Genomic DNA, 26,903 nt, shown 5'->3' with positions numbered 1-26,903 from the left:
TGTTACATGTATTAAAAGGATATGAATTGTAAATATAATGGGTATATTTTGGGCGATGACTGACAAAATTAGAAGCAGTCTAAGAAGGGATAAGAAGCATTGCAAGAAACGAGGCGACTGTACCCTTTATCCATCATGTGGCGGTCACGACTCCCTTTGTTGCTGAGACTGATCGGCTATCGTTTATCGGCCACTGCTATACAATGGAAACAGCAGACAGTGTCATGATACATACCAAACAATACCAGTGCATGTCACGTCGACTTAACGACTACAAGGAGAAAGTTTAAACTGGCACGGAAGAACAATCTAGAATAACCAAAGGTAAACCATCTCCTACAGCTCTACAAGAATTGTGTCTAACACAACCGGTGTTACGTTAGCTAGAGCCGGGGGATATACTGAATATTGTACTGAGAATAATATGCTATTTAATCAGCTATATAATACAATGTACGTATAGAGCAGCCAGCAAGACCCTGCTGCAGAGGTGGGGCTTCACATTGAAACCTAACTAGTGCTAGTACTGTACGTAGTGACGTATAGCGTGCACGGTGAGAGCTACAGCTGCTGCATGATATCTGCAGACATGGAATTGGATAGGACAGGTCACACGTGAACAGTTGTACATTATATACACGGTACTTAATACTTCTCCTGTACAATGGTATATATACAATTATTGTATTAACATGTATACACTGACTGTACATACAGCTAGCTAGTATATACTCGCTACTCAGAGTACAGAGAAGGGAGTGGTCTAACTTCTGAAGAAATAATTCTGGAAGGGTGGTTTCAGTGATTGAATCGCTAGTGATATTGATACTAAAGATAAAGTGTGACTTAGATATGGCTCAAACCATGTACATAGTAGTAGCAGGATTCAAAATTTGATAAGATCTTATGGTATGGTTTTATCCTGATTTGCAGCATGTAAATTATGATAACCCACAAATTTGACAGAAAAAAGAAACCTGACAACTGGCCGGTTCTAGCCGTTTCCGACGGCAATGTATCGAAATTAACGCTAATATTGAACTGTTAGTTGGATACGTGGACTCTTGGCTTGGGTACGTGGCAAATTGGTATACTTTATAAATTATATGTAGGCGTGGATCTCGAGATATATCCGCATATAATAGTAATACAAATTCGCTGGGCAACTGTGCATATCAACATTTCAACAACTTTCACTTCAATTAAAATAACATACCTAAGAATGTTTATTTACGTAACCACTCACCAGGATAAACCTCAAATATTAACACATTTTATATATTATTAGTCCTAGAGAGGGCACGTACCATAATATGTGGCATTCCTTTGATCGACGGGGGAAGAGCAGGAAATATTCAAATATAGTTATCACGTGTAGCAGCAAAAATGTGGCAATTTCAACGTAACAATTTTAACAGTTTTAGCGTAACAACTATAAATGCACAGTACGCAGTACTAGCAATTAACAGCACTGAATTAGAAGGGCAAAATGCCACAGACTGATACAGTGATCTCTTTGTGCATATATAATATATATTATATATCATAGTACAGTGTATACCAACGCCAGACTAATCATGCAAATAAGTACCAAATGTCAGCAGCAAATGCCATTTTACGCGCCACTGGGTTATTATAGAACATACTCCACTGTAATATGCTAATAGGAAACAGGCAGTGAGGCAGCACATGCCACGCCACGAGAGATTATTATAAAAGTAAACTATATATAGTTTTATAATAATCTCTCTCTATTTATACTACAATCATATGCCTTATATTCTATGATATATAGTATTATAGAACATACGATCCATTCTACTCGATATGCTGATTTACAGGACCTATAGTCCACTTGTCCAGGCACCTGCTACTGGATCAGATTGGTGACCAGTACAGCCACGTAATGGGTGCAATTAGTCCTCGGCAAGAGTGTAACCCATCGCACGATGGCGATGTGCATGACAGATGACAAATATGGGCATATATTAGCTGGAGAGACTTGTGTGATTAGGATTGGATTTTGTGTGGCTGAGAATTGATGAAGCGTAAATAAAACGGAGATTGCGATTAAATTAAAGTTTTGTGGCTGCATGTGGAGGAGTCCAGGAGGACGGAAGTGTTGTCGGATTTCCTTGCTGTCTGCTTACATTAGAACATTGTTCCTATACTGCTGACGACTGCTAGGTAAATATATATATATATTCGACAACACTTCCGTCCTCCTGGACTCCTCCACATGCAGCCACAAAACTTTGATATATAACAGTGAGCACTGTGAGTAAGTCTGCTAATAATCATGATCGACATGAATCCTTAAAAGTAAACTCTGGTACTGGGTATTATCTTGCCTTCATGAACCCTCTTGCTGGCCCTAAAACGCAGATACGATCACTGATCAAGTCAGGATGTGTTGTTACTGCCGGAAAAAGCCGGAAAAATGAAGCAGTAAGAGTGAAAATATGCTATTATTTTATTAACGATAAGGACATAAATCTATGGAATGAGGAAGAATTCGATTTAAGGTATCAAGATAAACTTATATCTTTCCAAACAAGATCAATTCGGTACTGATGTCAACGGCTAAGTGCAATATGCACTAATAGAGCAATTAGGAGATAATGATATACAGTAAATGGCATAAATCGGCAAACTTCAGAACTATTTCATATATGCGATAACTTCCTGGGAGATCACATGTGTTAGCCGGATATCTTATCAGTAATAATCGAGTCGAGGATCATTGTGGGTGATCAGAATCCTAAATGAAAATGAACCAACATTTAGAATGACCTTGCTGGCAATTATTTGAAAAAGTGTAAGAATTACAGCCGATACAAATTATGGCTAAATTGGTAAATTTTCGTTGGTAATATTGAAGTTGGTTCCGACGAAATTGTTAATGTGGCACTCATTACAGCTTTTTAAACAGTTACAAAGAAATGATTATCTATTACAAACGCCCGATAATACACATGTCCGGAAAAATGCGAGCCGATAAAACGCGTTTCTTCAGAAACAGTTACATAAGTCCGTAGAACAGGGTAGGGTAAACTAGCGTACAAAATATTCAACATAACAGGGCCAGGTCAGACACACAACTTATATTACACTATTATTAATATAACAAATATTATAAAAAGCAATTATAATGATAATAGACAGTGTGATGGACAGTATTCCTTGACGTTGTTCAGGGGTCAATGAGTCAATGACTCCAATTAGGACTGCAGAGAGCACGAACGTCGTGGTGAGCAACTAGGCCTGACCCGTTCACCCGTTACATTCCTAACATTATTTTGTAGGGGATCAAGTGTGGCTCTATAGATAAGATTCCTCTAGGAATGAAATGTAGCAGGAAATGAAAGTTGTGATACTGATAGGATTTCCTTTGCAAGAGGAATTAGTAGCAGATTGGTAATGTCATTCCTACTGTTACTTACATAACTTTACAATTTAATCAGCTATCGAGGAGAAGCTTAAAACTGACAGTGGGGCTTGTACATTGTAAGCAATGCAAAGAACTATATAATGTGATAAAGGTTATAAGTTCATACCTGCAGTGTGCTGCAAATCCAATTTTGTTTAAGTTGGTTAAATGATAAATCTATTTTCGAATCTTGAACATTTTCAAAGTATCAAATCTGGTACCTAAGTTATAAAAGCGACCAATAAATCGTGGCCAACCGTGGATTGTACTCGTTTCGAAGACCCTGTCTCGCCTAGTGCATTCTTATTCCTGATTTTTTGGCATTTCAACAACTTCAAAGATCTTTAGTTTTTGAGCATGTCAGTCCAAAAGATAAATACCCACCTTGAATTTTGCGGCACTCCACCAAAGTATTGATATTTCAAAAGGGGTTATTATATTGATAGAAGAGTTGCAATTACTGCATATAAGTGAATATATATGGTATTGGCATTTGTCACGGGACACAAACTAAATAATCAGGACGCAATTGAGAGCCATTGTTAAGGGTTGAAACATAACAGTTTTATGAATTGAAACTATTTACCAACTATTTACTATTCAAATTATGTATTAATAGTACTAAAGACGAGTTATTTTGAATATTTAGCATATTAGCATCAGAAAATAAAAGATACCCGAAAACAAAAGAAAGAGCAAAGTTCATAAGAAAAGAGTTTATAAAATAGCTAAGAACAGGGCTTGAAAGAGTAGACCTCAAAAACAGGAGCAAAAAGCAGAACTTTGAGAATTAGTGCAGAGTAATGAACTCTGAAAATAGGAATCCTTAATAAACTAAGTCTAAAGCGAGGTAGCGGGGGCGTTAAACATAGATAGATAGTAGATACGTTACCCTGTACAATACTGCACCGCGTGATACTAAATTGTAAGACGTTAGTGGCTTAAATCAATCCACTTTCATTCCCAGGTCAAATTTAATGAGTTGTGCGCGTCATCCCTACGTTAAGCGACCAACGTGACCCACTGAGAAGCATAATACCCTGCGACCTGCGTTCGGTTACATTGCCGGGGTTTTATTATGTTAAACTGTTGGTTTTACTTAATCGGGTTAAATGAGTATGACCTGCCGTGCGTGTGATTAATATGATATCTAACAGCATTGGTATTGCTCCTTTGGTTGGATGGTGGTAATGGAACTGCGATTTGTTCGGACGTGACACTGACAATCAGTAACCGCTGCAGAAATTTATAAATTTACCGAATATTTGGTTTGCGGGAGGGGAACCCTACGTAAGATTAAATCCTCATCAAATTGGACCAATCAGAAAGTAGTGGTACTGCCGTAGTGTCAGAATGGTTTGAGTGAAGTTATGTTTAAGGCACTTCAGGTTGGTGGCAAACAAAGATCTCGAACTCAGCTAACTTAAAAACTTCAACAAATGATGACAACCATTGTTTAAAATAAAACAATGAATGTTCTTTTGTTTGTTAATATATAGTTGAGAATGTGAAACAGATTAAAACAAAATATTTTAAATGACTTCCTACCTACATTGAACTCTGAATTGTGTTTTAATGGATGAGTTTATCAGTTATTATATAGGTAACAAAAGTTATATTAAGTTAACAAAAGGTGACCGTACGTGAGCCGAAATAAGGCCAAGGGTGTTCTATAATCTAATAATATATTATTTAATGCACTGTAACAGTGTAACTGCCAGTCTGGCCGTAAATCAAATCGGATCGAGGAGGTAGATTAGTTTGGAGCACTGTTAACTTCATTTCCGAACGTTAAAGTAGATTAATGTTTGGTGCACGTTTCATAAAGTGTGTCTGGAGTCTAGATTGTAATCATGTGACCACGTATGTGACCACGCGCACGTGCTGACATACCCTTAGATAATAACATAATATTTGATATAATGTGATAATACCACAATTACGATAACAGGTAGTCAGGTGCAGTAAATACCAGAACATTCTAGACTATCAGACTGTGGCAACAATTTATCAAATTTTAAATTTGATTCGAACTTTAAAATACACGAAAATAGAATTGTCTCCCAAACCAAATATAAAAATCAGGAGATTCTAACTGCGGACCATCTAATTGGGAGCAGGACTGGCAACACTTTATCAAATTTTAAACTTTTATCAAACTTTTAAAAATACACTGCCGAGAATAGTATTCAAAACTTATAAGAACTGTCGAGAATAAAGGCCTTTTAAATTTCGGGTCTGAGGTACATATTAACAAGATAGGACATAATATTATAATCCGCAGAAATCTCAACATACCAACCAACACCTAACAAACCTAACAAATAAGAGTTATAGGAAGTAGATACTAGATAAACCGCCCATATTAATATAAATCCCTGTTGTAATACTATAATATGCTGACGGTGTTCACTAAAATAGATCTCATATTCTGCGGGGTGTGAGAGGGTGTGTGTGTGAGTTGCAGCTGCAAAGTGCTGCTGAGAGGGTGCTAATCGTGGGGGCCAGGTGCAGGATACATCATTGAGGTGGGACAGGACAGCTAGCTTCCTTCCGTTATTCATCACATCTTAAAATAGGATCACCGTATATTCTCACTGCTCAGAAATCAGGATGGTTTGTAGAGAGAAGGCCGCTCTAACAATGATCTGGTGGGAGATCTGTCCATCACTTAAAATGTTTCTAATAGAATTACTAACTTAACGAAACATTTAACACTTGATAGACATAGTTCTACTTCTCAGGTCTCGAAAAGGAACACAAAATACTGAAATAGAGCTTACGTTTAGCTTCACTTGCGTGAGGAGAAATAAATACTACAACTCATCATTTACTGGTAATTCCGGTTTTTATTAAAACGTTCTGCAAACCCTGCAGGGTCACTCAGGACAGGATAAGTGAATAATTGATAGCCTAAATATGAGGAACAATCTTACAAACAAACAAACAAAACGTGACAACAGATGAAAAGGAAGTGAAAGTTTTGCTCACACGATTTGTTTTCAAGACAAATGTATACTCATGAGTTGAGTATTATAACCCTTCGGTGCCACTTAACACCTAATTTTCTAGGAAAAGCCCAATATAGCTGTTTACGATAAACTAAGGTGATTATATAATTGCAGCGAATGTTCTTCTAGGGTATTTCATGATTCAACAAAGCCCAACTTTTTTACTCGGAGAAATGTTAGGCTTCATTGCTCAGACAGTTAATCAGTTCGGAGTTCGGACGTTGAAGAATTGTTTGGAACAGCCGATCATGATTTCAAAGTAAGAAAATGAGAGGAAATATTGTTATGGTTTCAAAATTCAAACACGTCTTGAATATTCGAAAATAATTAAGACTTTAAAATGTCTACGCAAAAAACATGCGGTTAACAAAGAAAACTGCACGCCATCTGCACGGCGAACTGGTCAATAACGCGTTAAGTTGCAAGCTCAAGTGCATGACATTAAAACAAGACAACTACTCAACTTACAGTTTAACAATAATAATATTTAACAATAAATGATGTATAGATTTTCATCACGCTCATGTGCAATCGAGTGATGATAGCTCGCCTTAAAATGACTTCATGCAAAATTGTACATTGCAAAACGGTCGGTTCGGGGGATTGAGATCAAATTTGTGATCCGTTGATCAGTAGTTTGTATACTTTCTTAAAACAAAGCTTTGAGCGGCAAACTTATACATGTTATAAATCTCTCCGTACATACTCCAATACTGGGACCAGCTAGCGAACCTTTTAGTTCACAAGAAATTTAAGTTCAACTGTACCTAATTATGTTTTGTAATTATTCAACTGTAAATATGTATTGATCCGTTGAGTAGCAGGGCGTACCAAACTGTGCGACAAGATGGCAATATGATTTAACAGAGCGATAACAGTAGCTGTGGCGGAACAAATATACCATAACTGAACAAAGGAGAAAACAACAAACAACCGTACAAAAGAGATGAAATCATGACTTGTTGGCAACTTCTAGTAGAACCAAAACAGCATAATAACATGATAGCCGTCTTTATTAAAAAGAAGACCATCCAGGACGTTTGAGATAATCTACAATTTGCTCACGTGACCAGCTCACGAACCTCACGTCTTTTCGGACGACTTCAGAGCAACTTCACGCCTTAACCAGCCGGAAAAACAGTCCGGTAAACAACACAAGAATGATTTTACGAAACCTGATCATAACAGGCTGGCTGGCAGTCAGACTACTCATTTTCTAGCGGCACAAAATCTAGGATCCGGTAAATCGGGAAAATGAAATTATGACGGAAGCAAGAAAGAGGTGAGTTGTGTTGAATTTTATATATTTGCGGACGACCGCTGGTTGATAAAACCATAAAAGAAAAGGTAAAGCTAAATAAAATCTACAAATAAATCTGCTCACAAAGGCGTGAGACTCGTACTGGAGAATGATATGAGTTGACAAATATAATATGTATAACAAATAACAAATCAAAGGGTTGCAGCATGCAGACAGCGGTATATCGGCTGCTCGGCTGACACGCACACACCAAGACTCAACGTGAATTTATGACATTATATAATAACCTTGAATAACAGCATAATATGATGAGAATATATAATAATAAGCATATTATGCAGCAACTTACAAGGGCAGATTTGTGACGATATGTAAACGCAACTTGCGTGATAACTTAGCGACATACTAACGTAATTGTTCTTATCGTTGTGTCAGACAGTCTTTATATACCATACTAATGTAGTAGTGATATGTTGGATTGTTGGGTATGATAATGATGAGAACTTGCTCCAGGAAGGAAGTTTGGTATCCTGTTGGCCGTTGGGTGATGTCATTTTGTGGGGAGCCTTAACAGACAGCTGTCACGTTATGCCCTTATAAGGGCATCGTGACTCACGTCAGTCGTGACATTCTATTTCTAAAGAAGGAATCCTGATAAAATATATACCACCGGTATCGCTCCTACCAGCAGTTGGTATGTGATAATGACAATGAAATTAGAACCGGATAAATTCTACTGTAGGTATGAAATAATAGAGTGATATCATGTAATACTAATATTGATGTCAGGTAATATTGACCCTTTTACCCTTTAGGAAGGAACTAAAACTGCAAGTTTCCGCAACTATACAGGGCCTCCTTCTCCACTCATCATATATGTTGCACGCCTCTGGAGTGAAAAATAATCACTGATAGTGGTATTACCACTTCCCTCGTACTCTCATTGTAGCAATATATCACGCCGACATTGAATCACGCCAACATTGTCCAAACTACGATAAGACTGTGCAAGAACACTTGTCAGACTTTGCCGGACCCATCATCTCATCGGAATGAAGGGTGCAGACTGGAGGTAAACCATGGAATATGAAACCAGTTGACACTGATGACGTGCTCACTGCTCGGTCCCGTCTGAACCAATTTTTCGTAGTGACGTTAACGCTACCATCTACCACGCAATAACCGATATCAGTCGGTATTGGAACGCAGGCCACAGAGACATAGTGATATACATAATACATGGTGACGGTCGACGTAGAATATGATATATTATGACAGTTAACGAAGGATATTGTTCCCCATTGCATCTGGTCCGAGTCTGTTAGCACAGATCACCTGGGAGTGGTAACACCATAAAACCGTTAATTGCCTGTCAGTGCTATATCACTGGGGGGTCGGTTGCTGTGGTGGCGAGAGAGGATGCAATTGCTGGGTGGTGCTCGGTGATGCTGTCTTGTGGCAGGGTCATCTGTGTGTCACTCACGGTTCACCATTTTGTCCAAGTCTTGGTTGCCCTGTGTAATCGAGCATTTGCTTGGTGATCTTGTCTCTGACATGATCACTTACGGTTTAATTTTGATTCCCTATGGGCTTCAGAAGCTCTTCATGCTTTAATTTAACGTATCGAACCTAACCACCAGCTTGCTGGTGTCTGGACGGAGCGCTAACTTCTTGATGTCGGTGCTGCCTCTGGATCGGGTGCGAAGGTCCGGCAAACCATCCACCTTAAATCAAACCGCTACAGAAACGTCTACAGTGTCATTCAATAGTATTATACGTGGAGGCGCAGGTGGAGTGATGACGGCGACTAGGCAAAGCCGAAAGGACCCTAGTAGCTTGATGTCTGTTTGCAACTTGTTGTAATATGGTATTTAGAGATATCTTTTAGGATATCTTAGTTTTAGTATAACGTTTAAGGGACGTAGAATTTAGTATGTGTTTCCGGGTATTATATATTAACCAATGTTTTTATATGTTCTTATTTGGGAGTTACACATTTTGAGTGTAAGTCGGTTGGCTGGCAGAACTACTGTCAGACTAAATGTCTGAAACGAGCCGTCCGCTCACTTTGCACCTGACTAACAGCCAGACCTGTGGTTGGTCCTCGCGGACGCAGGGTGACTGCTAGTGGAGTGCTCATTGGCGAGACTGCGAGTCACGTAGTGCAAGCAGATGCGTTGTGCCGTCACGCAGTGTGGCGTGACGAGTTTTGAGAGTATACCCGGAGAGCCGGATGTGGAGAGCTCACTTCTTAGTTGCCTCTTAATCATTTTAAGGGATTCAAATTGACGGTAGCCAGTCTTACTGAGCACTACCATTTGTGATTAGTCACGTCAATTGATTGGAGCGAACACTTGGAAGTTTTTATCTGTTGACGTTCACTTTGTATTACTTTTCCTTTTAATTAATTATCCTTTTTAATATACTCGTTTCATTTCTACCTTACGGTACGCCCTGCCGTTCGTGCTTCGTGACTAGAGCTTGACTAGCATACACTAAATACTAAGAGAACTCCGTTTTCTATAAACTCCCGTAAGAGCCGACGTAAACACTGTAAATACAGAATTCCTTCATCAGATTTGTCATTTGTAAACAGGCAGTCAAGTATGTCTAATCCTGTAAATATTGTAAAGAATCCTCTCTGTATCAGTACATGGAATGTTACTTCTCTTGTCAGTAATTCCAGTAAGATGTATCAATTAGGAAAAGGTGTTGATGATTATGGACTAGAGCTCCTTGGGGTAACTGAAACACATATGGCTGGATCAGGAACTCAGACTTTGAGCAATGGGGCTGTTTTGGTTTATTCTGGCAGGAGCAATGGAGTACGGAGAGAAGGAGTTGGTGTTGTTCTTTCCAAAAAGATGAAGAATACTCTCATATCATACACCCCTGTATCAGGACGGGTTATGACTGCCCGTTTACATAGCAAACACATCAACATTAGTGTTACAGTTGTGTATGCTCCAACTGAGGATGCAGAAATCAGTTTAAAAGACTCATTCTACAAGGAATTGAATGATGTTCAATCGGGACTACCTGCTCATGATATAAAAATAGTTTTAGGAGATTTTAATGCTCGTGTTGGAAGGGACACTGATGCTCACCCTGGTGTTATAGGAAAACACTCATATCACACAGAATCAAATGATAACGGAAAACGGATGCTAGATTTCTGTACTATGCACCAGCTGACGATTGGAGGCACACTCTTTGAACACAAGGATATCCACAAGACAACATGGAGATCCCCAAATGGTAACACGGTCACTCAAATTGACCATATGTGTATTTCGACGAGATGGAGCCATTCTTTGCTTGATGTCAGGAGCATGAGAGGAGCAGATATAAATACTACTCACTATCTGGTTAGAGGATATGTATCTATTAAACTTAAGTGTCCTCAGAAAAGAAAGAAGCGTGTAAGACAGCCTGCTTTAGAGCACCTGCGTGATAGATCTAAGAGCCAGGAATATAGTAACAGAATAGCTGAAGAGTACTATAACAACGATCAGGAGCATGGAAACTCTCCTTTAGAAGAACAGTGGCAAAATTTAAGAGATATAATAACTGATGTTTCATTTGAAGTTCTGGGTGAAAGGGGCCGGAAAAAGAGAACAGAACATCTCTCAAGGGATACTAAGAATCTCCTAAAAGAACGAGGGGAGATTAAAAAGAAACCCAGTACTGCTGAGAACCGTGCTAAGTACTCGCGGATTAACGGTCTTGTTAGGCAGAACTGTAAAAGAGATGATAATGCTTGGGCTGTTAGAATAGCTGAGGAATTAGAAGATGCTGCCAAGCAGGGTCAACAAAGAGATGTTTGGCAGAAAATAAAATCCCTAACAAACAAGAGAGTAAACAGATCTGCGGCAGTGCGGGATAAGAATGGGACGCTTATATCAGATCCCGAAGCTCAATCACATCGCTGGGCCGAATATTTTGAAGAACTCTTGACGCCAGCAGCAAATGCGGTGGATTTCTCTATATTGGATCAGGATGAAAAGTTACTTTCTTTTGAATACCTTAGTAATGATGATGAACCACCGTCCTTGTTTGAAATTGAGGAAGCTATCAAGAAGTTGAAGAACTACAAGAGTGCTGGAATTGATGAAATTTCAAATGAGCAGTTAAAGTACGGTTCTCCTGGACTTCTGCCTTGGTTAAAGGATCTTTTTGAAACTGTGTGGAAAAGTGAGGATATTCCTAATGATTGGAGAAAAGGAATAATCACCATCATCCCAAAGAAAGGGGACCTCACATATTGCAACAATAACAGAGGTATAACTTTACGCTCAACTATATCAAAGTTATTCCAAATTGTGTTGTTAAAAAGACTGAGTAATGGGCTTGAAAAATTACTCAGAGAGAATCAGTGTGGTTTCAGGAGAAACCGTTCTTGTATAGATCAGCTGTACTCACTTCATTGTATAATACACAATTGTATAGAATTCAACGTCCCTTTGTACATAAACTTTATTGATTTTAAAGCTGCTTTTGATTCAATCAATCGTGACTTTATTTGGAAAGCTTTTGAACATTATGGTCTTCCGACAAAATATATCAATGTTTTCAAAGCGTTCTTTAGAGCAACTGAAAGTGCAGTTCGTGTCAATGGAGAATTGACAAGATGGTTTGATGTCGATTCGGGGACTGGACAAGGTGATGTGCAAGGGCCCCCTATTTTTAATCTTGTACTTAACTGGGGATTAGAACTTGCAGAGAAGTTTAAGAATATATCCCGTGGTTTTACACTTCAGTACAGACAAAGTTCCAGACAACCGGAAAAATGTGTCATTGATCTTGACTATGCTGATGACATCGCAGGAATGGATGACACTGTTGAAGGACTGCAAGAAACTACGGACAATATTGCGAAATACTGTGGACTTGGGGGTTTAAAGATGAACGCAAAGAAAACAGAGATCATGGTCATTGGGAAAGATACATCGCAGCACCCACTCCCAGAGAATAGGACCATAGATATAACTGTCGATGGAAACTCTGCAAAGCAGGTCACTCAATTCACTTATTTGGGTGCCAAAATTACATCAGATGGCAAGATTGATAAAGAAATAAGTGTCAGGATTGGAAAAGCAACCGGAGCTTTTAACCAACTCAACAACATTTGGAAGAATAAAAACATAAGCATTAACAACAAAGTGCGAATCTACATCGCAGCTGTTCTTACCATTCTGACCTATGGATGTGAGATATGGAACACGACTCAAGTGCAGACAAGAAGATTGGAGTCTTTCCATCAGTACTGCTTAAGAAGAATCCTGAGAGTGAGGTGGTTCCATCGAGTAAGTAATGAGGATGTTTTAAGAAGGGCATCAATAACTGCCCTTGCTGACATAATAACAACAAAACGGCTGCGTTGGTTTGGACATGTCAGTAGAATGCCTGAAGATCGGTTGCCCAACTATTTACTTGAATGGAAACCCAAGCATGGGAAGAGATCAAGAGGCAGGCCTAGGAAGAGCTTAAATGATGTATTCATTGAGGATGCTGAGCAGAGATTGGATCGTAATGGACTCACGATTGATTGTATGAGAAGATTAGCTGCAGACCGAAAGGGATGGAGAAATGTTACCCGCCGAAGTTGTATAATACAAAGTAATGACGCAGTCGACGCAGACTAATCCTTTTGGATGGAGATCTCGCCATGTAACATGTAACATGTATGTATGTATTGGCCAACATTTCTCGACCATACAGCGGTTATTCAACCAATATCGGAGGCTACTTTGTCACAGGATCTTGTCAGTGGGTCTTACGTCATGTAGATCTACAAAAATCTGATCAGTTATAACTATAAGTCACATACCTTTTTCAGAAATAATAAACATTTGCAGAGGCGGCTCGTGTGAACTGGATGGCGGTTTACTAGTGCGTCCGCCGTCCGATCGACAAACATTAAAAACTAAAAGCAAAAGTTATAATATCCGCCATATCAAATTAATTATACACACACACGCCAGATGCAGACGCACATTGCACACAGCTAACTCAAAACTGAATTCTACGAAATGAGTGTAGCCAAACCAAATAACTCTTATTTCTCTCTCGCAATATAACAAAACAACACACGTGCTACACGTCAGCCGCGCACTGTGATAGCTTTATTCAGAGCTGACCTCAGGACACCGAAGTTTTACCAACTCAAGTTGTCCTGGACGCCTTGGCGTAAGTATTTTCAATGCGCTGATGCAATGATGTGCTTTGTACCGTTTACAATTAGCAGTGTTTAGAAATCCTGAAGTTCAAGCTGTCCAATTTAAATGTAACATTTGTACTTCACGCTTAAATCAGCCACTAACGTTACGCCACTGCTGACCATGAAGGACGCTCCCTATAAGTATAATTAAATGACTATCCGAAGCAAACATTGGGATTAATTGGACCAGAAAAATTATGATATGATTAAGTGACCAAATAAAACAAAATTGATTTCTATCGGTCTTTATGAAGAACCAGAACTGAAAAAACAAAACTCAAGGGAACTGCTGATTCAGATTGCAGCGAAAATAACTGAACGATTGAAAAATGAAATGTCGCCAGAAATGCACACAGAAATGATAAGCTTACAAAATTTACAAAACTACTGAGTACTGACCCACAAATCTAAACATTTCCATTTTATCTTGCAGTGAACAACATGACCAATCACCATGGAGTCTGGGGAGACGTATTGCGGAGTAAAATCATCAAAGAGCGCCATTTCGTCATGATATGAATTTAATTCATTAGCAAAGCCAGGGCAAGCTGAAGGGCTTTGTTTTGGGCACCACTGCCTGGCAGGGGATTACGTTGATTGAGTGGGCGAGTCACGCGGAAGATTGGCATTCAGTCAACAGTCATTCAGTATCATTCTATCAACAATAAGGGGAGGAGGCCGGATGGTCAACACTCAACAAAGAGGGATGGGTCCGTATCCATCACAGTAGCCACAATAGCCCTCGCAATTAAGTGCCCTCCTTTTACGTGCCCTCCTTTTTTGCTCAAAGTTTACAAAGCTGCAACTGCAAGGAATTGCATAGCAAAAGATTCGTTTATATACAACAATTTTTGTGGTTCGAAATAACAAAGTCGAGACCGTAACGTTATAATTTCGTATCCCCACCCCAGAAATTAAAAAGCGAGACCGTGACCGTTGCGAATTTGAGTAGGGATAAATATCCGACAGGAGTTGCATCTTTTGACAATGAGATTTAGAAAGAAATGTTGGGATATTTTGTGGCATGTTAATTTTACTTTGACGATGGACAAATCTAGTCTAGCTTTGCACAATTACCGTGAGATAAGATACGGGAGACAAGTTCTTGAGATTCAGCTCTGGAGAAGTATGAACGGTATGACGAAAGCGCACGGTGTTGATCTGTTGATCAGGATATAATCAGTAATGTACAGTACGAATACGTCCATGCTAAGAAAAGAATTGCATGATACGTTTATTCAATGAATGAGCCATAAGTTCGGCCCTTAATTTTCTTTAAGACTAAGCACAACGGACCTTTACCGATTGTTGAAAAATGAAATTCGACATCTATATATAGCGTGAAATGACGCCAGATGATGATAGACAGATAGATGACGCTAGATGACTCTAGATGACGATAGATAGCACTAATTAGCGACAATGTCGCTTATTGCTTGGCACCTTTCCAATGTCGCCATCTAGCGCTAGATGGCACTACATGACGCTACATGACGCTACATGACGCTAAATAAAGCTAGACTAACTACACTTTTCAAAAACCGACAAAGCAACGATTTTATAAATATAAACGTTTTATTTTGAGGAGAAAAAAGATCCTTCGCCAATAATGCCAAAATTGAAAAGCACAGTTATAAAATGACAAATGAAACACTTTTAAAGATAAATATTAAATAAGTTTAATAAATGGTGACGCTATAACATTTATTTCTGATTCTAAAAGTTTCTTTTTATCGGTTTACTTTTAGAGAGATTAGCTGCTTTAGATTATCATCCGTTCATTTGACGTCATGCACCGTCGCTTGATTACTGATCGTATATTGAAATTGCTCGCTTCTGTTTTACTTCTTCCTTCTATTCATTGTCTTGCTTTGTTCCTGAGTGCCGATATAATAGTCGCTTTTCAACCAAACGATGTCATTAAAGTCATAATCTAGCGGCTTTTACGGCGTCTAGTTTGAATGATGGCTAAAAGTATAATTATGCCAAATTGTGAGGGCATTATCATTTGGTTGACTGACCCGGGAGAAAGACAAAATATCTCCGTACGAAATAACAAGCCATGCATGCAGTTAGCAGGCAGGTGGACAGGTAATCAATCATACAGTTGACGTATTTGTTAATCGTGAAATTGATTTACGTCAGGGTGGTCGGGACTCTTGGTTTTATTATATAAGAACCCTTCAAGTAACCCCTTCTTAATGTTAGTAGAAAAGTAAAATATTTTTTCCTGTAACCGGTAACACTAACAGCCTTTATCACAGTCCTTACAAGCACGACTGTGGACATTTATACCCTTATGTACTCAATTTTTGATTTGTTTCCCATTAAGACTCATCAGAAGTCTTTCAAGTTTCAGCAGATTTATTTTCATTTCGATCTTCCTCTGATCACAATGCTGGCAAGCATTACCGTCGCCCTTATATTCACAACACTATTTACCCCCTATACGATTATATCCCCTTTATTGTTTTCCAGGCATTAAGACTCATCGAAAGTAGTTCAGCAGGTACATTTAAGTTCAAAACATTCTAATTCAATGTTGAAGATGACAGGAATAAGAAATAGTTATATGGAGGTTTTTAAGAAATTTGCGCAAAATACGCGCCAGCATGTTATACGAAATTAGGTAAAAAACCCAAAATCGCCATATTCAGGTGCCTTAAAAACCATGTTAAAATTGAGTTAGAGATCTGAAACTTTGCAGGGCGTCTAGACCTTGTCCAAATCGACTGTAAAAAAATTTCATGTTTCAGGAGTATCGGGAAGTGGGTTTTCTGGAACCCCTGTTTTACAACAGATTGTCGTGAAGATATATATATATATATATTTGACCAAAACCCATAATCATGGGTAGAGTGAACCGCTGCCAGTGTCTCTCTTTTCCAAACAAAAGAAAATGATATTAATTTGAGGAACCGTCCGCAAATGCAAATTGATACCGAGAATGAAATCGGTCGCTCGCTTTTCCCATTCAATAAGCTTTATTACAATACGTAAGCCGTGAATGAATGGGAAAAGCGAGCGACCGATTTCATTCTCGGTATCAATTTGCATTTGCGGACGGTTCCTCAAATTAATATCATTTTCTTTTGTTTGGAAAAGAGAGACACTGGCAGCGGTTCACTCTACCCATGATTATGGGTTTTGGTCAAATATCATCTCTTTTTGATTATAATGTCAGGATAATTTACACAGTCGAAACTTAATAAGGAGGTAATTTCAACGATTTCGAAATTTTACCTTTGAAAACGTTTCCTTGTGTTTAGGTAGGCATATCTGTCAATAACAGACTGAATATAGCACTTTTTACTCATTCAAGTTGGCATTAAATTCATATATAATGCCATTTTAATATCGTGGGAAAGCAGAATATATTCGAAATCACGAATGAGCAAAATTCTCACCTTTCGCACGTGCAAACTTTGAGCGGACGTTGCGTGCGCATAAAATATTGAATCACCATAAATTTTTGCATAGTGTTATTTAATATATAGTTTGATAAGCATGAAAAGTTTCAGAAGATTTCAAAAAGAACTTGGATCACAACGGGACTCCAAAGTTGGTAAAAATCGTGAAAATAACAATTTTTAGTGATTTTAGCTATTTTAAATGAATTTGGGCGTGTCCCCACGTGTGCAACTTTTCGATTTTCAACTTTAAAACTAGCCTATAACACAATTTAGACCTTTAGAAAGCAAAATTGAGCTCCACAACCCAAGGGATGGCCCAACACCAGAGAATACTAATTCACAACTTTTGTGTTTTTATAAAATTATTCTTCAAAAAAGCACAAACTTCAATAGCGAATATCTTTATGAAGGAGCAAGGTAGGAAAACTTTCCGGTAGATTTTCAGAATGCTTGAACAATTATCTAAGATGAAAATGTCCTCAGATTTTGAATAAAATTACTCCTTAATGCTTTAAAATCGATTTGAAAAGTTGTTATTTTGTCAAAAATCAAGTTTTAAAAACACTTAAATTGATGACGTCATCAAGTGATGATGATGACGATAAATTATTTTTCGATATAATGTAAACTAAAGTATAAACAATTATCTTTAAAACCTGTGGTTCGAAATGACTGTATCTTTTATACTTTTGAATCTACGGACACTTAAATGTAGGCTACAATTTACTGCAAAAGCGTCTATACATATATACATATATATATACATATATTTTACCAAAACCCATAATCATGGGTAGAGTGGACCGCTGCCAGTGTCTCTCTTTCCCAAACAAAAGGAAATGATATTAATTTGATTGACCGTTCTCAAATGCAAAATGATACCGAGAATGAAATCGGTCGCTCGCTTTTCCCATTCATTCACGGCTTACGAATTGTATAAATAAGTTTCGATTGATTACATCAATCAGATGCTGTAAAAATCTCTTTGGGTTGCGTTCGGGTCGATACCTAGTATTTCGGGGTAAGGGACAAGGGTGGTAGTTAAATTACTTATTGAACAAGTTGAAGTTTATTGAATCTTCATTGCCGAGTACAGCTGCCTTTGGGTAGTTCTTCTTAATCTATTATACAATTGTAAATGAATGGGAAAAGCGAGCGACCGATTTCATTCTCGGTATCATTTTGCATTTGAGAACGGTCAATCAAATTAATATCATTTCCTTTTGTTTGGGAAAGAGAGACACTGGCAGCGGTCCACTCTACCCATGATTATGGGTTTTGGTAAAATATCATTTCTTTTTGATTATAATGTCAGGGTACTTTATAAACTTATAAAGTCGAAATATAAAGTGATATCTTCATTAATAAGGAGGAAGTTTCAACGATTTCGAAATTTTTCCTTTAAAAACATTTCCTTGTGTTTAGGGAAGCATATCGGTCGATCACTGACTGAATATGCCACTTAATACTCATTCAAGTTGGCATTAAATTCATATATAATGACATTAAACTGTCGTGGCAAAGCAGAATTTGTTGGAAATCATGAATGAGCAAAATTCTCACCTTTCGCACGTGCAAACTTTGAGCGGACGTTGCGTGCGCATCCAATACTGAATCGCTGTAAAATTTTGCATGTCATTGTTTTATATATAGCTTGATAAGCATGCAAAGTTTCAAAGTATTTCAAGAAGAACTGTAATCACAACGGCACTCTAAAGTTGACAGAAAATGACGAAAACAGCAATTTTCAGTGATTTTAGTAATTTTCTATCAATTTGGGCGTGTCCCCACGTGTGCAACTTTTCGATTTTCAACTTTAAAACTAGCCTATGACACAATTTATACCTATAGGAAGCAGAACTGAGCTCCACAACCCAAGGCATGGCCCAACACCAGAGAATACTAAATCGCAAAATTGACGTTTTTATAAAATAATTCTTCAAAAAAGCTCAAACTTCAATGACGAATATCTTTATGAAGGAGCAAGCTAGAAAAACTTTCCGGTAGATTTTCAGAATGCTTGAACAATTATCTAAGATAAAAATCTCCTCAGATTTTGAATAAAATGACTTCTTAATGGTTTAAAATTAATTTTAAAAGTTATTACTTTGTCAAAAATCAAGTTTTAAAAACGGTTAACTTGATGACGTCATCAAGGGGTGTTTATGACGTCAAATAATTTTTGTATACAATGTAAACTAAGGTGTAAACAATTATTTGCAAGACCTGTGGTCGGAAATGGCTGTATCTTTTATACTTTTGAATCTATGGACACTTAAATACAGGCTACAATTGACTGGCAAAGCGTCTATCCCTGAATATATATATATATGTATATATGTATCACGACAATCTATCGTAAAACAGGGGTTCTAGAAAACCCATTTCCCGATGCTCCTGAAACCTGAAACTTTTTTTGCAGTCGATTTGGTCAACGTCTAGACGCCCAGAAAAATTTCAGATCTCTAACTCAATTTTAACATGGTTTTTAAGGCACCTGAATATGGCGATTTTGGGTTTTTTACCGAATTTCGTATAACAGTGCTGGCGAGTATTTTATGCAAATTTCTTTAAAATCTCAACATAACTATTTTTTATTCCTGTCATCTTTGACATCAAATTAGAATGTTTTGAACTAAAAATAAATCTGCTGAACGACTTCCGATGAGTCTTAATGCCTGGAAAACTCCTGCCGGAGCCGGCGGCCTTCGGCCGCCGCCTCCGGCCGGAGTGCACGCTTCGCGTGCACAAAAGAGGCTTGTAACGTGTACCAAAGGGGGTATAATAGTAAAGGGGGTATAATAGTAAAGGGGGTATAATAGTAAAGGGGGTATAATAGTAAATGGGGAACATAGTATACCCACAATAAATGCAACGGTCGTGCTTGCCAGCACTGTGATATACTTCACGACAATCTGTTGTAAAACAGGGGTTCCAGAAAACCCACTTCCCGATACTCCTGCAACATGAAATTTGTTTTACAGTCGATTTGGACAAGGTCTAGACGCTCTGCAAAGTTTCAGATCTCTAACTCAATTTTAACATGGTTTTTAAGGCACCTGAATATGGCGATTTTGGGTTTTTTACCTAATTTCGTATAACATGCTGGCGCGTATTTTGCGCAAATTTCTTAAAAACCTCCACATAACTATTTCTTATTCCTGTCATCTTTAACATTGAATTAGAATGTTTTGAACTTAAATATACCTGCTGAACTACTTTCGATGAGTCTTAATGCCTGGAAAACAATAAAGGGGATATAATAGTATAGGGGGTACATAGTGTTGTGAATATAAGGGCAACGGTTATGCTTGCCAGCATTGTGATACTATATATGTATAGACGCTTTTTGCAGTCAATTGTAGCCTACATTTAAGTGTCCGTAGATTCAAAAGTATAAACGATACAGTCATCTCGAACCACAGGTTTTAAAGATAATTGTTTAAGCTTTAGTTTACATTGTATTGAAAAATAATTTAACGTCATCATCATCACTTGATGACGTCATCAAGTTAAGTGTTTTTAAAACTTGACTTTTGACAAAGTAACAACTTTTTAAATCGATTTTACACTATTAAGGAGTAATTTTATTCAAAATCTGAGGACAATTTCGCCTTAGATAATTGTTCAAGCATTCCGAAAATCTACCGGAATAGTTTCCTACCTTGCTCCTTCATAAAGATATTTGCTATTGAAGTTAGTGCTTTTTTGAAGAATAATTTTATAAAAACACAAAAGTTGCGAATTAGTATTCTCTGGTGTTGGGCCATCCCTTGGGTTGTGGAGCTCAATTTTGCTTCTTAAAGGTCTAAATTGTGTTATAGGCTAGTTTTAAAGTTAAAAATCGAAAAGTTGCACACGTGGGGACACGCCCAAATTCATTTAAAATAGCTAAAATCGCTAAAAATTTTGATTTTCACGATTTTTATCAACTTTGGAGTCCCGTTGTGATCCAAGTTCTTTTTGAAATCTTCTGAAACTTTGCATGCTTATCAAACTATATATTAAATACCACTATGCAAAAATGTACGGTGATTCAATATTGTATGCGCACGCGACGTCCGCTCAAAGTTTGCACGTGCGAAAGGTGAGAAATTTGCTCATTCGTGATTTCGAATATATTCTGCTTTCCACGATATTTAAATGGCATTATATATGAATTTAATGCCAACTTGAATGAGTAAAAAGTGCCATATTCAGTCGGTTATCGACAGAAATACCTAACTAAACACAAGGAAACGTTTTCAAAGGCAGAATTTCGAAATCGTCGAAATTACCTCCTTGTTAATGAAGTTTCGACTAGCTGTGTAAATTATCCTGACATTATAATCAAAAAGAGATGATATTTGACCAAAACCCATAATCATGGGTAGAGTGTACCGCTGCCAGTGTCTCTCTTTTCCAAACAAAAGGAAATGATATTAATTTGAGGAACAGTCCGCTAATGCAAATTGATACCGAGAATGAAATCGGTCGCTCGCTTTTTCCATTCGATCACGGCTTACGAATTGTAATAAAGCTTATTGGTTTTGGTCAAATTACTATAACATATAATTGAAATGATCGTTTCTGAATAGATTTGTTTTTTGAGACGATCTAGTTGTTTGTTGCTGGATATTTTTCACCTCACCTTTTAGAACCGCTCTGACATGGTTAATACATGACACTTGTGTAAGTTGCTAACCATATTGGCGGTAAGCACATTATTTCATTTCATTCCATTTCATACGTGCGATAAAAACGTAAATTGGTATTAAAAGTAATTACTATTAGCAATATTACATACCTATATTTTATTAGATACGAAAAAAACGCCTTTGAGAAAATAATTTTATTTGTTCTATGTCTATAACTATAAGACTATATCAAATGATTAAATAACTACATTTCTCATGAGACAATTAACGTTATGGTAATGATATGTAAATATGGACCTACCGACAGTCGGACAGTTGCGTCCATACTCCATTTCCCACACATTAACAGGCCATTAAAAGGTTCCCAATCAGTTACGTGATCTGATTCGTCTTGTAAGATTCTCAAAACGACAGTTGCGCCCAATTAAATGATCATTTGAAATTATGTAATTTTGCAGAGGTTGTGATGAATGAAAGTGAACTATTATAGATTTATTTGTTATTGAATTTTTCAAAAAAGAGTCTCGCCGGCAAGCGTGGTTCCGAGGATTTAAATGCAAAGTAAACACTAACAGGCATAAGCCATCCGTACAAGATTATTCTAGGGCTATGCGAGACCAACAAGTCACTTCTGATTACCATCTATATAGGTCGCTCGGCCAATCTTATCTACCAGTATAATTTGGCTCTAAGTCTATAAGTATATCTTTATCTGATCGTAAACTCACAAAACAGGATTTCAAGATTAATTGGGCGCAACTGTCGTATGAAATCAATTAGCAGTTTTTTTAATTGGTTTTGATTCATCATCTTTACATGGTACTTGGTAGTTTGATCTTGATTGGGCGCAGCTGCCTAAAAGTAAATATGATCTTCCGAAATATCAGGGTTATATTAATTTTTACTGGGCTCAGCTTGTCATTCCGCCGAATCTCATTCCGCCGAATCTCTATGTTTATGAACACTATAGCCTGGGGTCCCCATGTAAATTAATTTTGTTAGAAATGCAAACTGTTAAAGTGTAATCAGGTCTTCCGATCTCCCCGAGTTTATAAAAGATGCATTGTACGTCCCTCTCCTGAAATCTACTGAACTTCTGTCATTGAGAAAACCACCAGCATCTGCAGAGCACTGAGCACTACCGCAGTGATGAGAAGAGGCAGTAGCGGTGCAAAGGCTGCCATAGCCGTCCCAACCACACCTCCAACCAAGCCCACAGCAAGTGCAACACTGGAACCCAGGGCAAACCTCTCCGCTCCAAAGTAATGTACGTCATAGAGAATGTAACTAGAGGCCATACCGGTAATACCGAACAAAAACTTTACGATGAAGTTGGTCGTAACCACGACTGCAATATGATCCTGTGCAAACATGCCTCCAAAACTCGCCACGTTCAGTATGGCAACCATCATATGCAATTTGCGAAAACTTAATTTTTTCCTCGTGAAGTGTATGAACAACCGTCCGATGATAGCTGCAAATGTGACAAGACCCAATAGCAGGAGTTCCTTTCCCTGTGTCGCGGTCACAGAACAGTCACTGTTTGGTTCGGCCGCCTTCATCTTGAAAAGCTGGATCAACCTAGGAACCATGAGGATAGTAAGCCAGCCCTGAAACGTGTTAATTGCGCAGTATACTCCCAGTTTAGTAGTTCTGGCAAACAATTTGGGCAGAGGCACCGTTTCTATCTCCTCTGTTTGGTTTTTCTCGGTCTCTATTTGTTCCACTTTTGCTCCTGATTTCCCTGCAAAACATGAGTGGAGCATGAAAATGGGTGGTATGAAGAATGGCAATGATGTCATAAGCATGAAAATTCTCCATCCTACCACATCTAACAGCAGGTATCCCAAAACAGCAGACCAGGCTCCCCCGACACTATACATCAAAGACGATATCATCACTATGTCGTCAAGAATTGCTTTATTGGAAATCAGCTCAGCGATCATGACGCAATGGACAGAAAAGTTGAGTCCAACAGAAAACCCGATGAGTGCTCTAGAAAGGAGAAGTGTAATGTAGTTAGCCACTATAGCACAGACAATTGTGCTGATAGAGCTCAAATAGAGGGAAATCAGAGTCATAACTCTACACCCAAACCTGTAGAAGATTTAATTTTAGTTTAAGTATTAGTTGGTTTGTATGTAAACTACCTTATCAGACGCTATTTGACCGGACATAATTTTGAACGGGCATTAAAATGAACGCTCAAAGGCATTCATTTCATGTAATGTACTTAATTTAACTTCCTTGTCCGACTTCGTTCGAACGGACATTAAAATGAACGTTATATTAGGGCCTCCAGAGTCCAGCGTCTAATTAATATCCGTTCAAATCCGATAAGTTAGGTACCGGGTAATGAATTTCTTACTAAAGCATACCTGTGAGCCAATATTCCTGAGATGGCAACAGCGACTGCTAAGGTGAAGTACTGAATACAGTCCAGTATTGCTTCCTTCCACGGAGAAAGTTCAATTTCACACGATACTTGTTGTGTTATCACTCCTGGACGAAAAAAGTTGCTTTCTAGTTTCTGGTCATCGTTTTTTGGAGAAACATTATTAAAATTTTAATGATAGAAATTTCAGTGGTCTATTGATATGGAAGGCAAGAAGCTTCTCGTAGACTATTGAGGCTTTTGCTGTGTTGACTAATCCGGCAACTGGCAAGTGATCTGGGAATTCTTGTATTGGACGAACCAGGCAAATAGATTTCCACTCCATCTCCTAAGTTAACGACGACACCAAATACTAACAAAAGCTTATCCATTCTTGTCCAAGACTTTTCTCGGTCGAGTAAACGGTCAGTGTCAGATTCGAATTCGGGGTTAGCCATCTTGTTCGAAATACAAAGTTAATATTATATCTGATACACAAATAATCCTTATACTTATGTAAGCAGTCACCACTTGCTTCAGATTCGTAGATTATTTGTAGCAATTTAGGGTACGAACAACGAAAACAAGAGTAATAACGATGGTTACAAGATATTAAACTATAAAACAATTCAATGAATAATTTTACAAACTCCTGCTTCGACTCCTATTTAACCAAACTTATATTGTCCAAAAACGCCCACCGATCTAATGCTCTTATCCTACCATAACATATCACATCATGAGATACAATCACTATACACATACTATATAAATATATATATACTATAAAGTCAACTGTCAATACTTGTCTATATTCACGCTGGAACTCTTATCTTAAATACACCATGACCCATGACACTATGTTTAATCCCTCTCTAGGCTAACCAGAACTCAACCAGAGTTACAGGTTCCGACCACCAACCATCCTTCGATAGGACAAACCACCAACTCTCTCTCCCAGTTCAGGCTCCCTTATACAGTCCAGCATCAATGACCCTCTAACGAATCGGGCAAACTCCATCTGATCTTTTCTGACCCTCTATCGGACCTTATATAATGTTCCGTTCATGGCTCTACTAACTGCCTCTCCCCTCCTAGAAGGTACTCGATCAGGTGTTTACTCAATACGAGCCTCTTTAAATACTACTCAGTCTATGCTTCAACAACTCATAGTTGTTGAATGCGAAATCGTATTATTATATTAACTATTTAGCATAGTTAATGCGATATTAGCTCGCATTAAACTGCCCTCTAATCCTTGCCAAATCTCTACCAGCTTTATGACCAACAACTTGTAACTTGTCACAAACCACGTCACGCCTTGACCACGTGATTTTCCGGCTCTGAATCTGGACTGGGGGATCTGCACCCCATCGGAAGAGGTGCAGTCACACCCACGCTGGTGTCCAGAAGAATTATTCCATCAATTGCTAATATTAGATATCTGTATACTCTATATAATCTCTCTATATAGACTGGGGGACCTGCAACACATCGGAAGATGTGCTCGTCATCAATCTACTAATATTCACTACGTACATATTGATATACTCATATATATTACGCAATACTACCTAAAATATATTAAATATTCACGGCTTACACTTATACAGACAGATCTGTCTGAAAAATTGATCTACCGACACAAGCAGTTACGATATACTCGTTTAATACGTTGCTATTTTTTGTCTCCCTTATCTTTAAAAGCTTATCAGCTCGATACTGCTGCATACTGTGGCGGTTTGTGTACATATTGGAAATAGTACATATTATCGAGTACATTTGAAGAATAAGACGTGTAAATTTGAAGAATAAGACGTGTCAACTGTCAATTTTTGTCAATATGGAAACAGAGAATCAGATTAAAACTGCGATTGGGGGCCTGCTTCTCCGGGCAGAGTCTAATGTACTAGTTAAACGTGTCCTCACTGCATTTGATCCATTTGCTAAGCGTACCGTCAACTACAAACAACTGAATCAGTTCAATCTCGATATTCTGGAGCCATGTGCAGAGTTTCTCAGTATTAACCTTGCAGACGAAGATGACAAGAAACTGTACACCAAGGAGTCATTGGTATACCGCATCATATTTGGTATCTCTTCACTTCTTCGAACTTCCTGCGGTGACTGCAACGAATCATATGTTGTCGAATTGGATGCTGAAGAGCCACCCTTATTTGTTTGCTACACATGCTTCCGGGGTTCTCACAACTGCGAGAATGTCAAAAAACTTTCCACAAATGTATGTCGGAAGCATCGATAATCAGTCTCCTATCTGGGCACGTGTGGATGTGTAAGGACTGTAAAGCTACACATAACCCCCTCAAACCCAGAAAGTCTAAATCAAGACATAACAGCGTCACCAAACCTGATCCCACACTATCCAGGATTATGAGTGAGCTTAAAAGTCAGACCTCCTCCCCTACTCAACAGTCTTGCAATCAAAGTGTTGTTGAACCTGAGTTTGAGGAGAATAGTCAGACAACTCATATTGATTAGCACAATTCTCTCGACGAAGACTTTCAATCCAAACTTCAAGATAAACTTGAAATAGTGG

At 38.1% G+C, this 26,903-nt stretch overlaps 1 protein-coding gene across 1 annotated transcript; it reads left to right on the top strand.

The window, feature by feature from the left end:
• The first annotated feature begins 10,308 nt into the window (after positions 1-10,308).
• Positions 10,309-13,547, top strand: LOC134823648 (uncharacterized). Its single transcript, XM_063835182.1, has 3 exons — positions 10,309-11,983; positions 12,425-12,717; positions 13,542-13,547. The coding sequence occupies exons 1-3, from the start codon at positions 10,309-10,311 to the stop codon at positions 13,545-13,547; spliced, it is 1,974 nt and encodes a 657-aa protein (XP_063691252.1).
• Positions 13,548-26,903: the final 13,356 nt, after the last annotated feature.

The sequence above is a fragment of the Bolinopsis microptera genome, chromosome 11 (genome assembly GCF_026151205.1).
Source record: "Bolinopsis microptera isolate Bmic1 chromosome 11, MBARI_Bmic_1.0, whole genome shotgun sequence".
Lineage (NCBI taxonomy): Eukaryota > Metazoa > Ctenophora > Tentaculata > Lobata > Bolinopsidae > Bolinopsis > Bolinopsis microptera.
The sequence above is the reverse complement of the archived record's forward strand: the minus strand, read 5'-3'. Positions and strand labels throughout refer to the sequence as shown.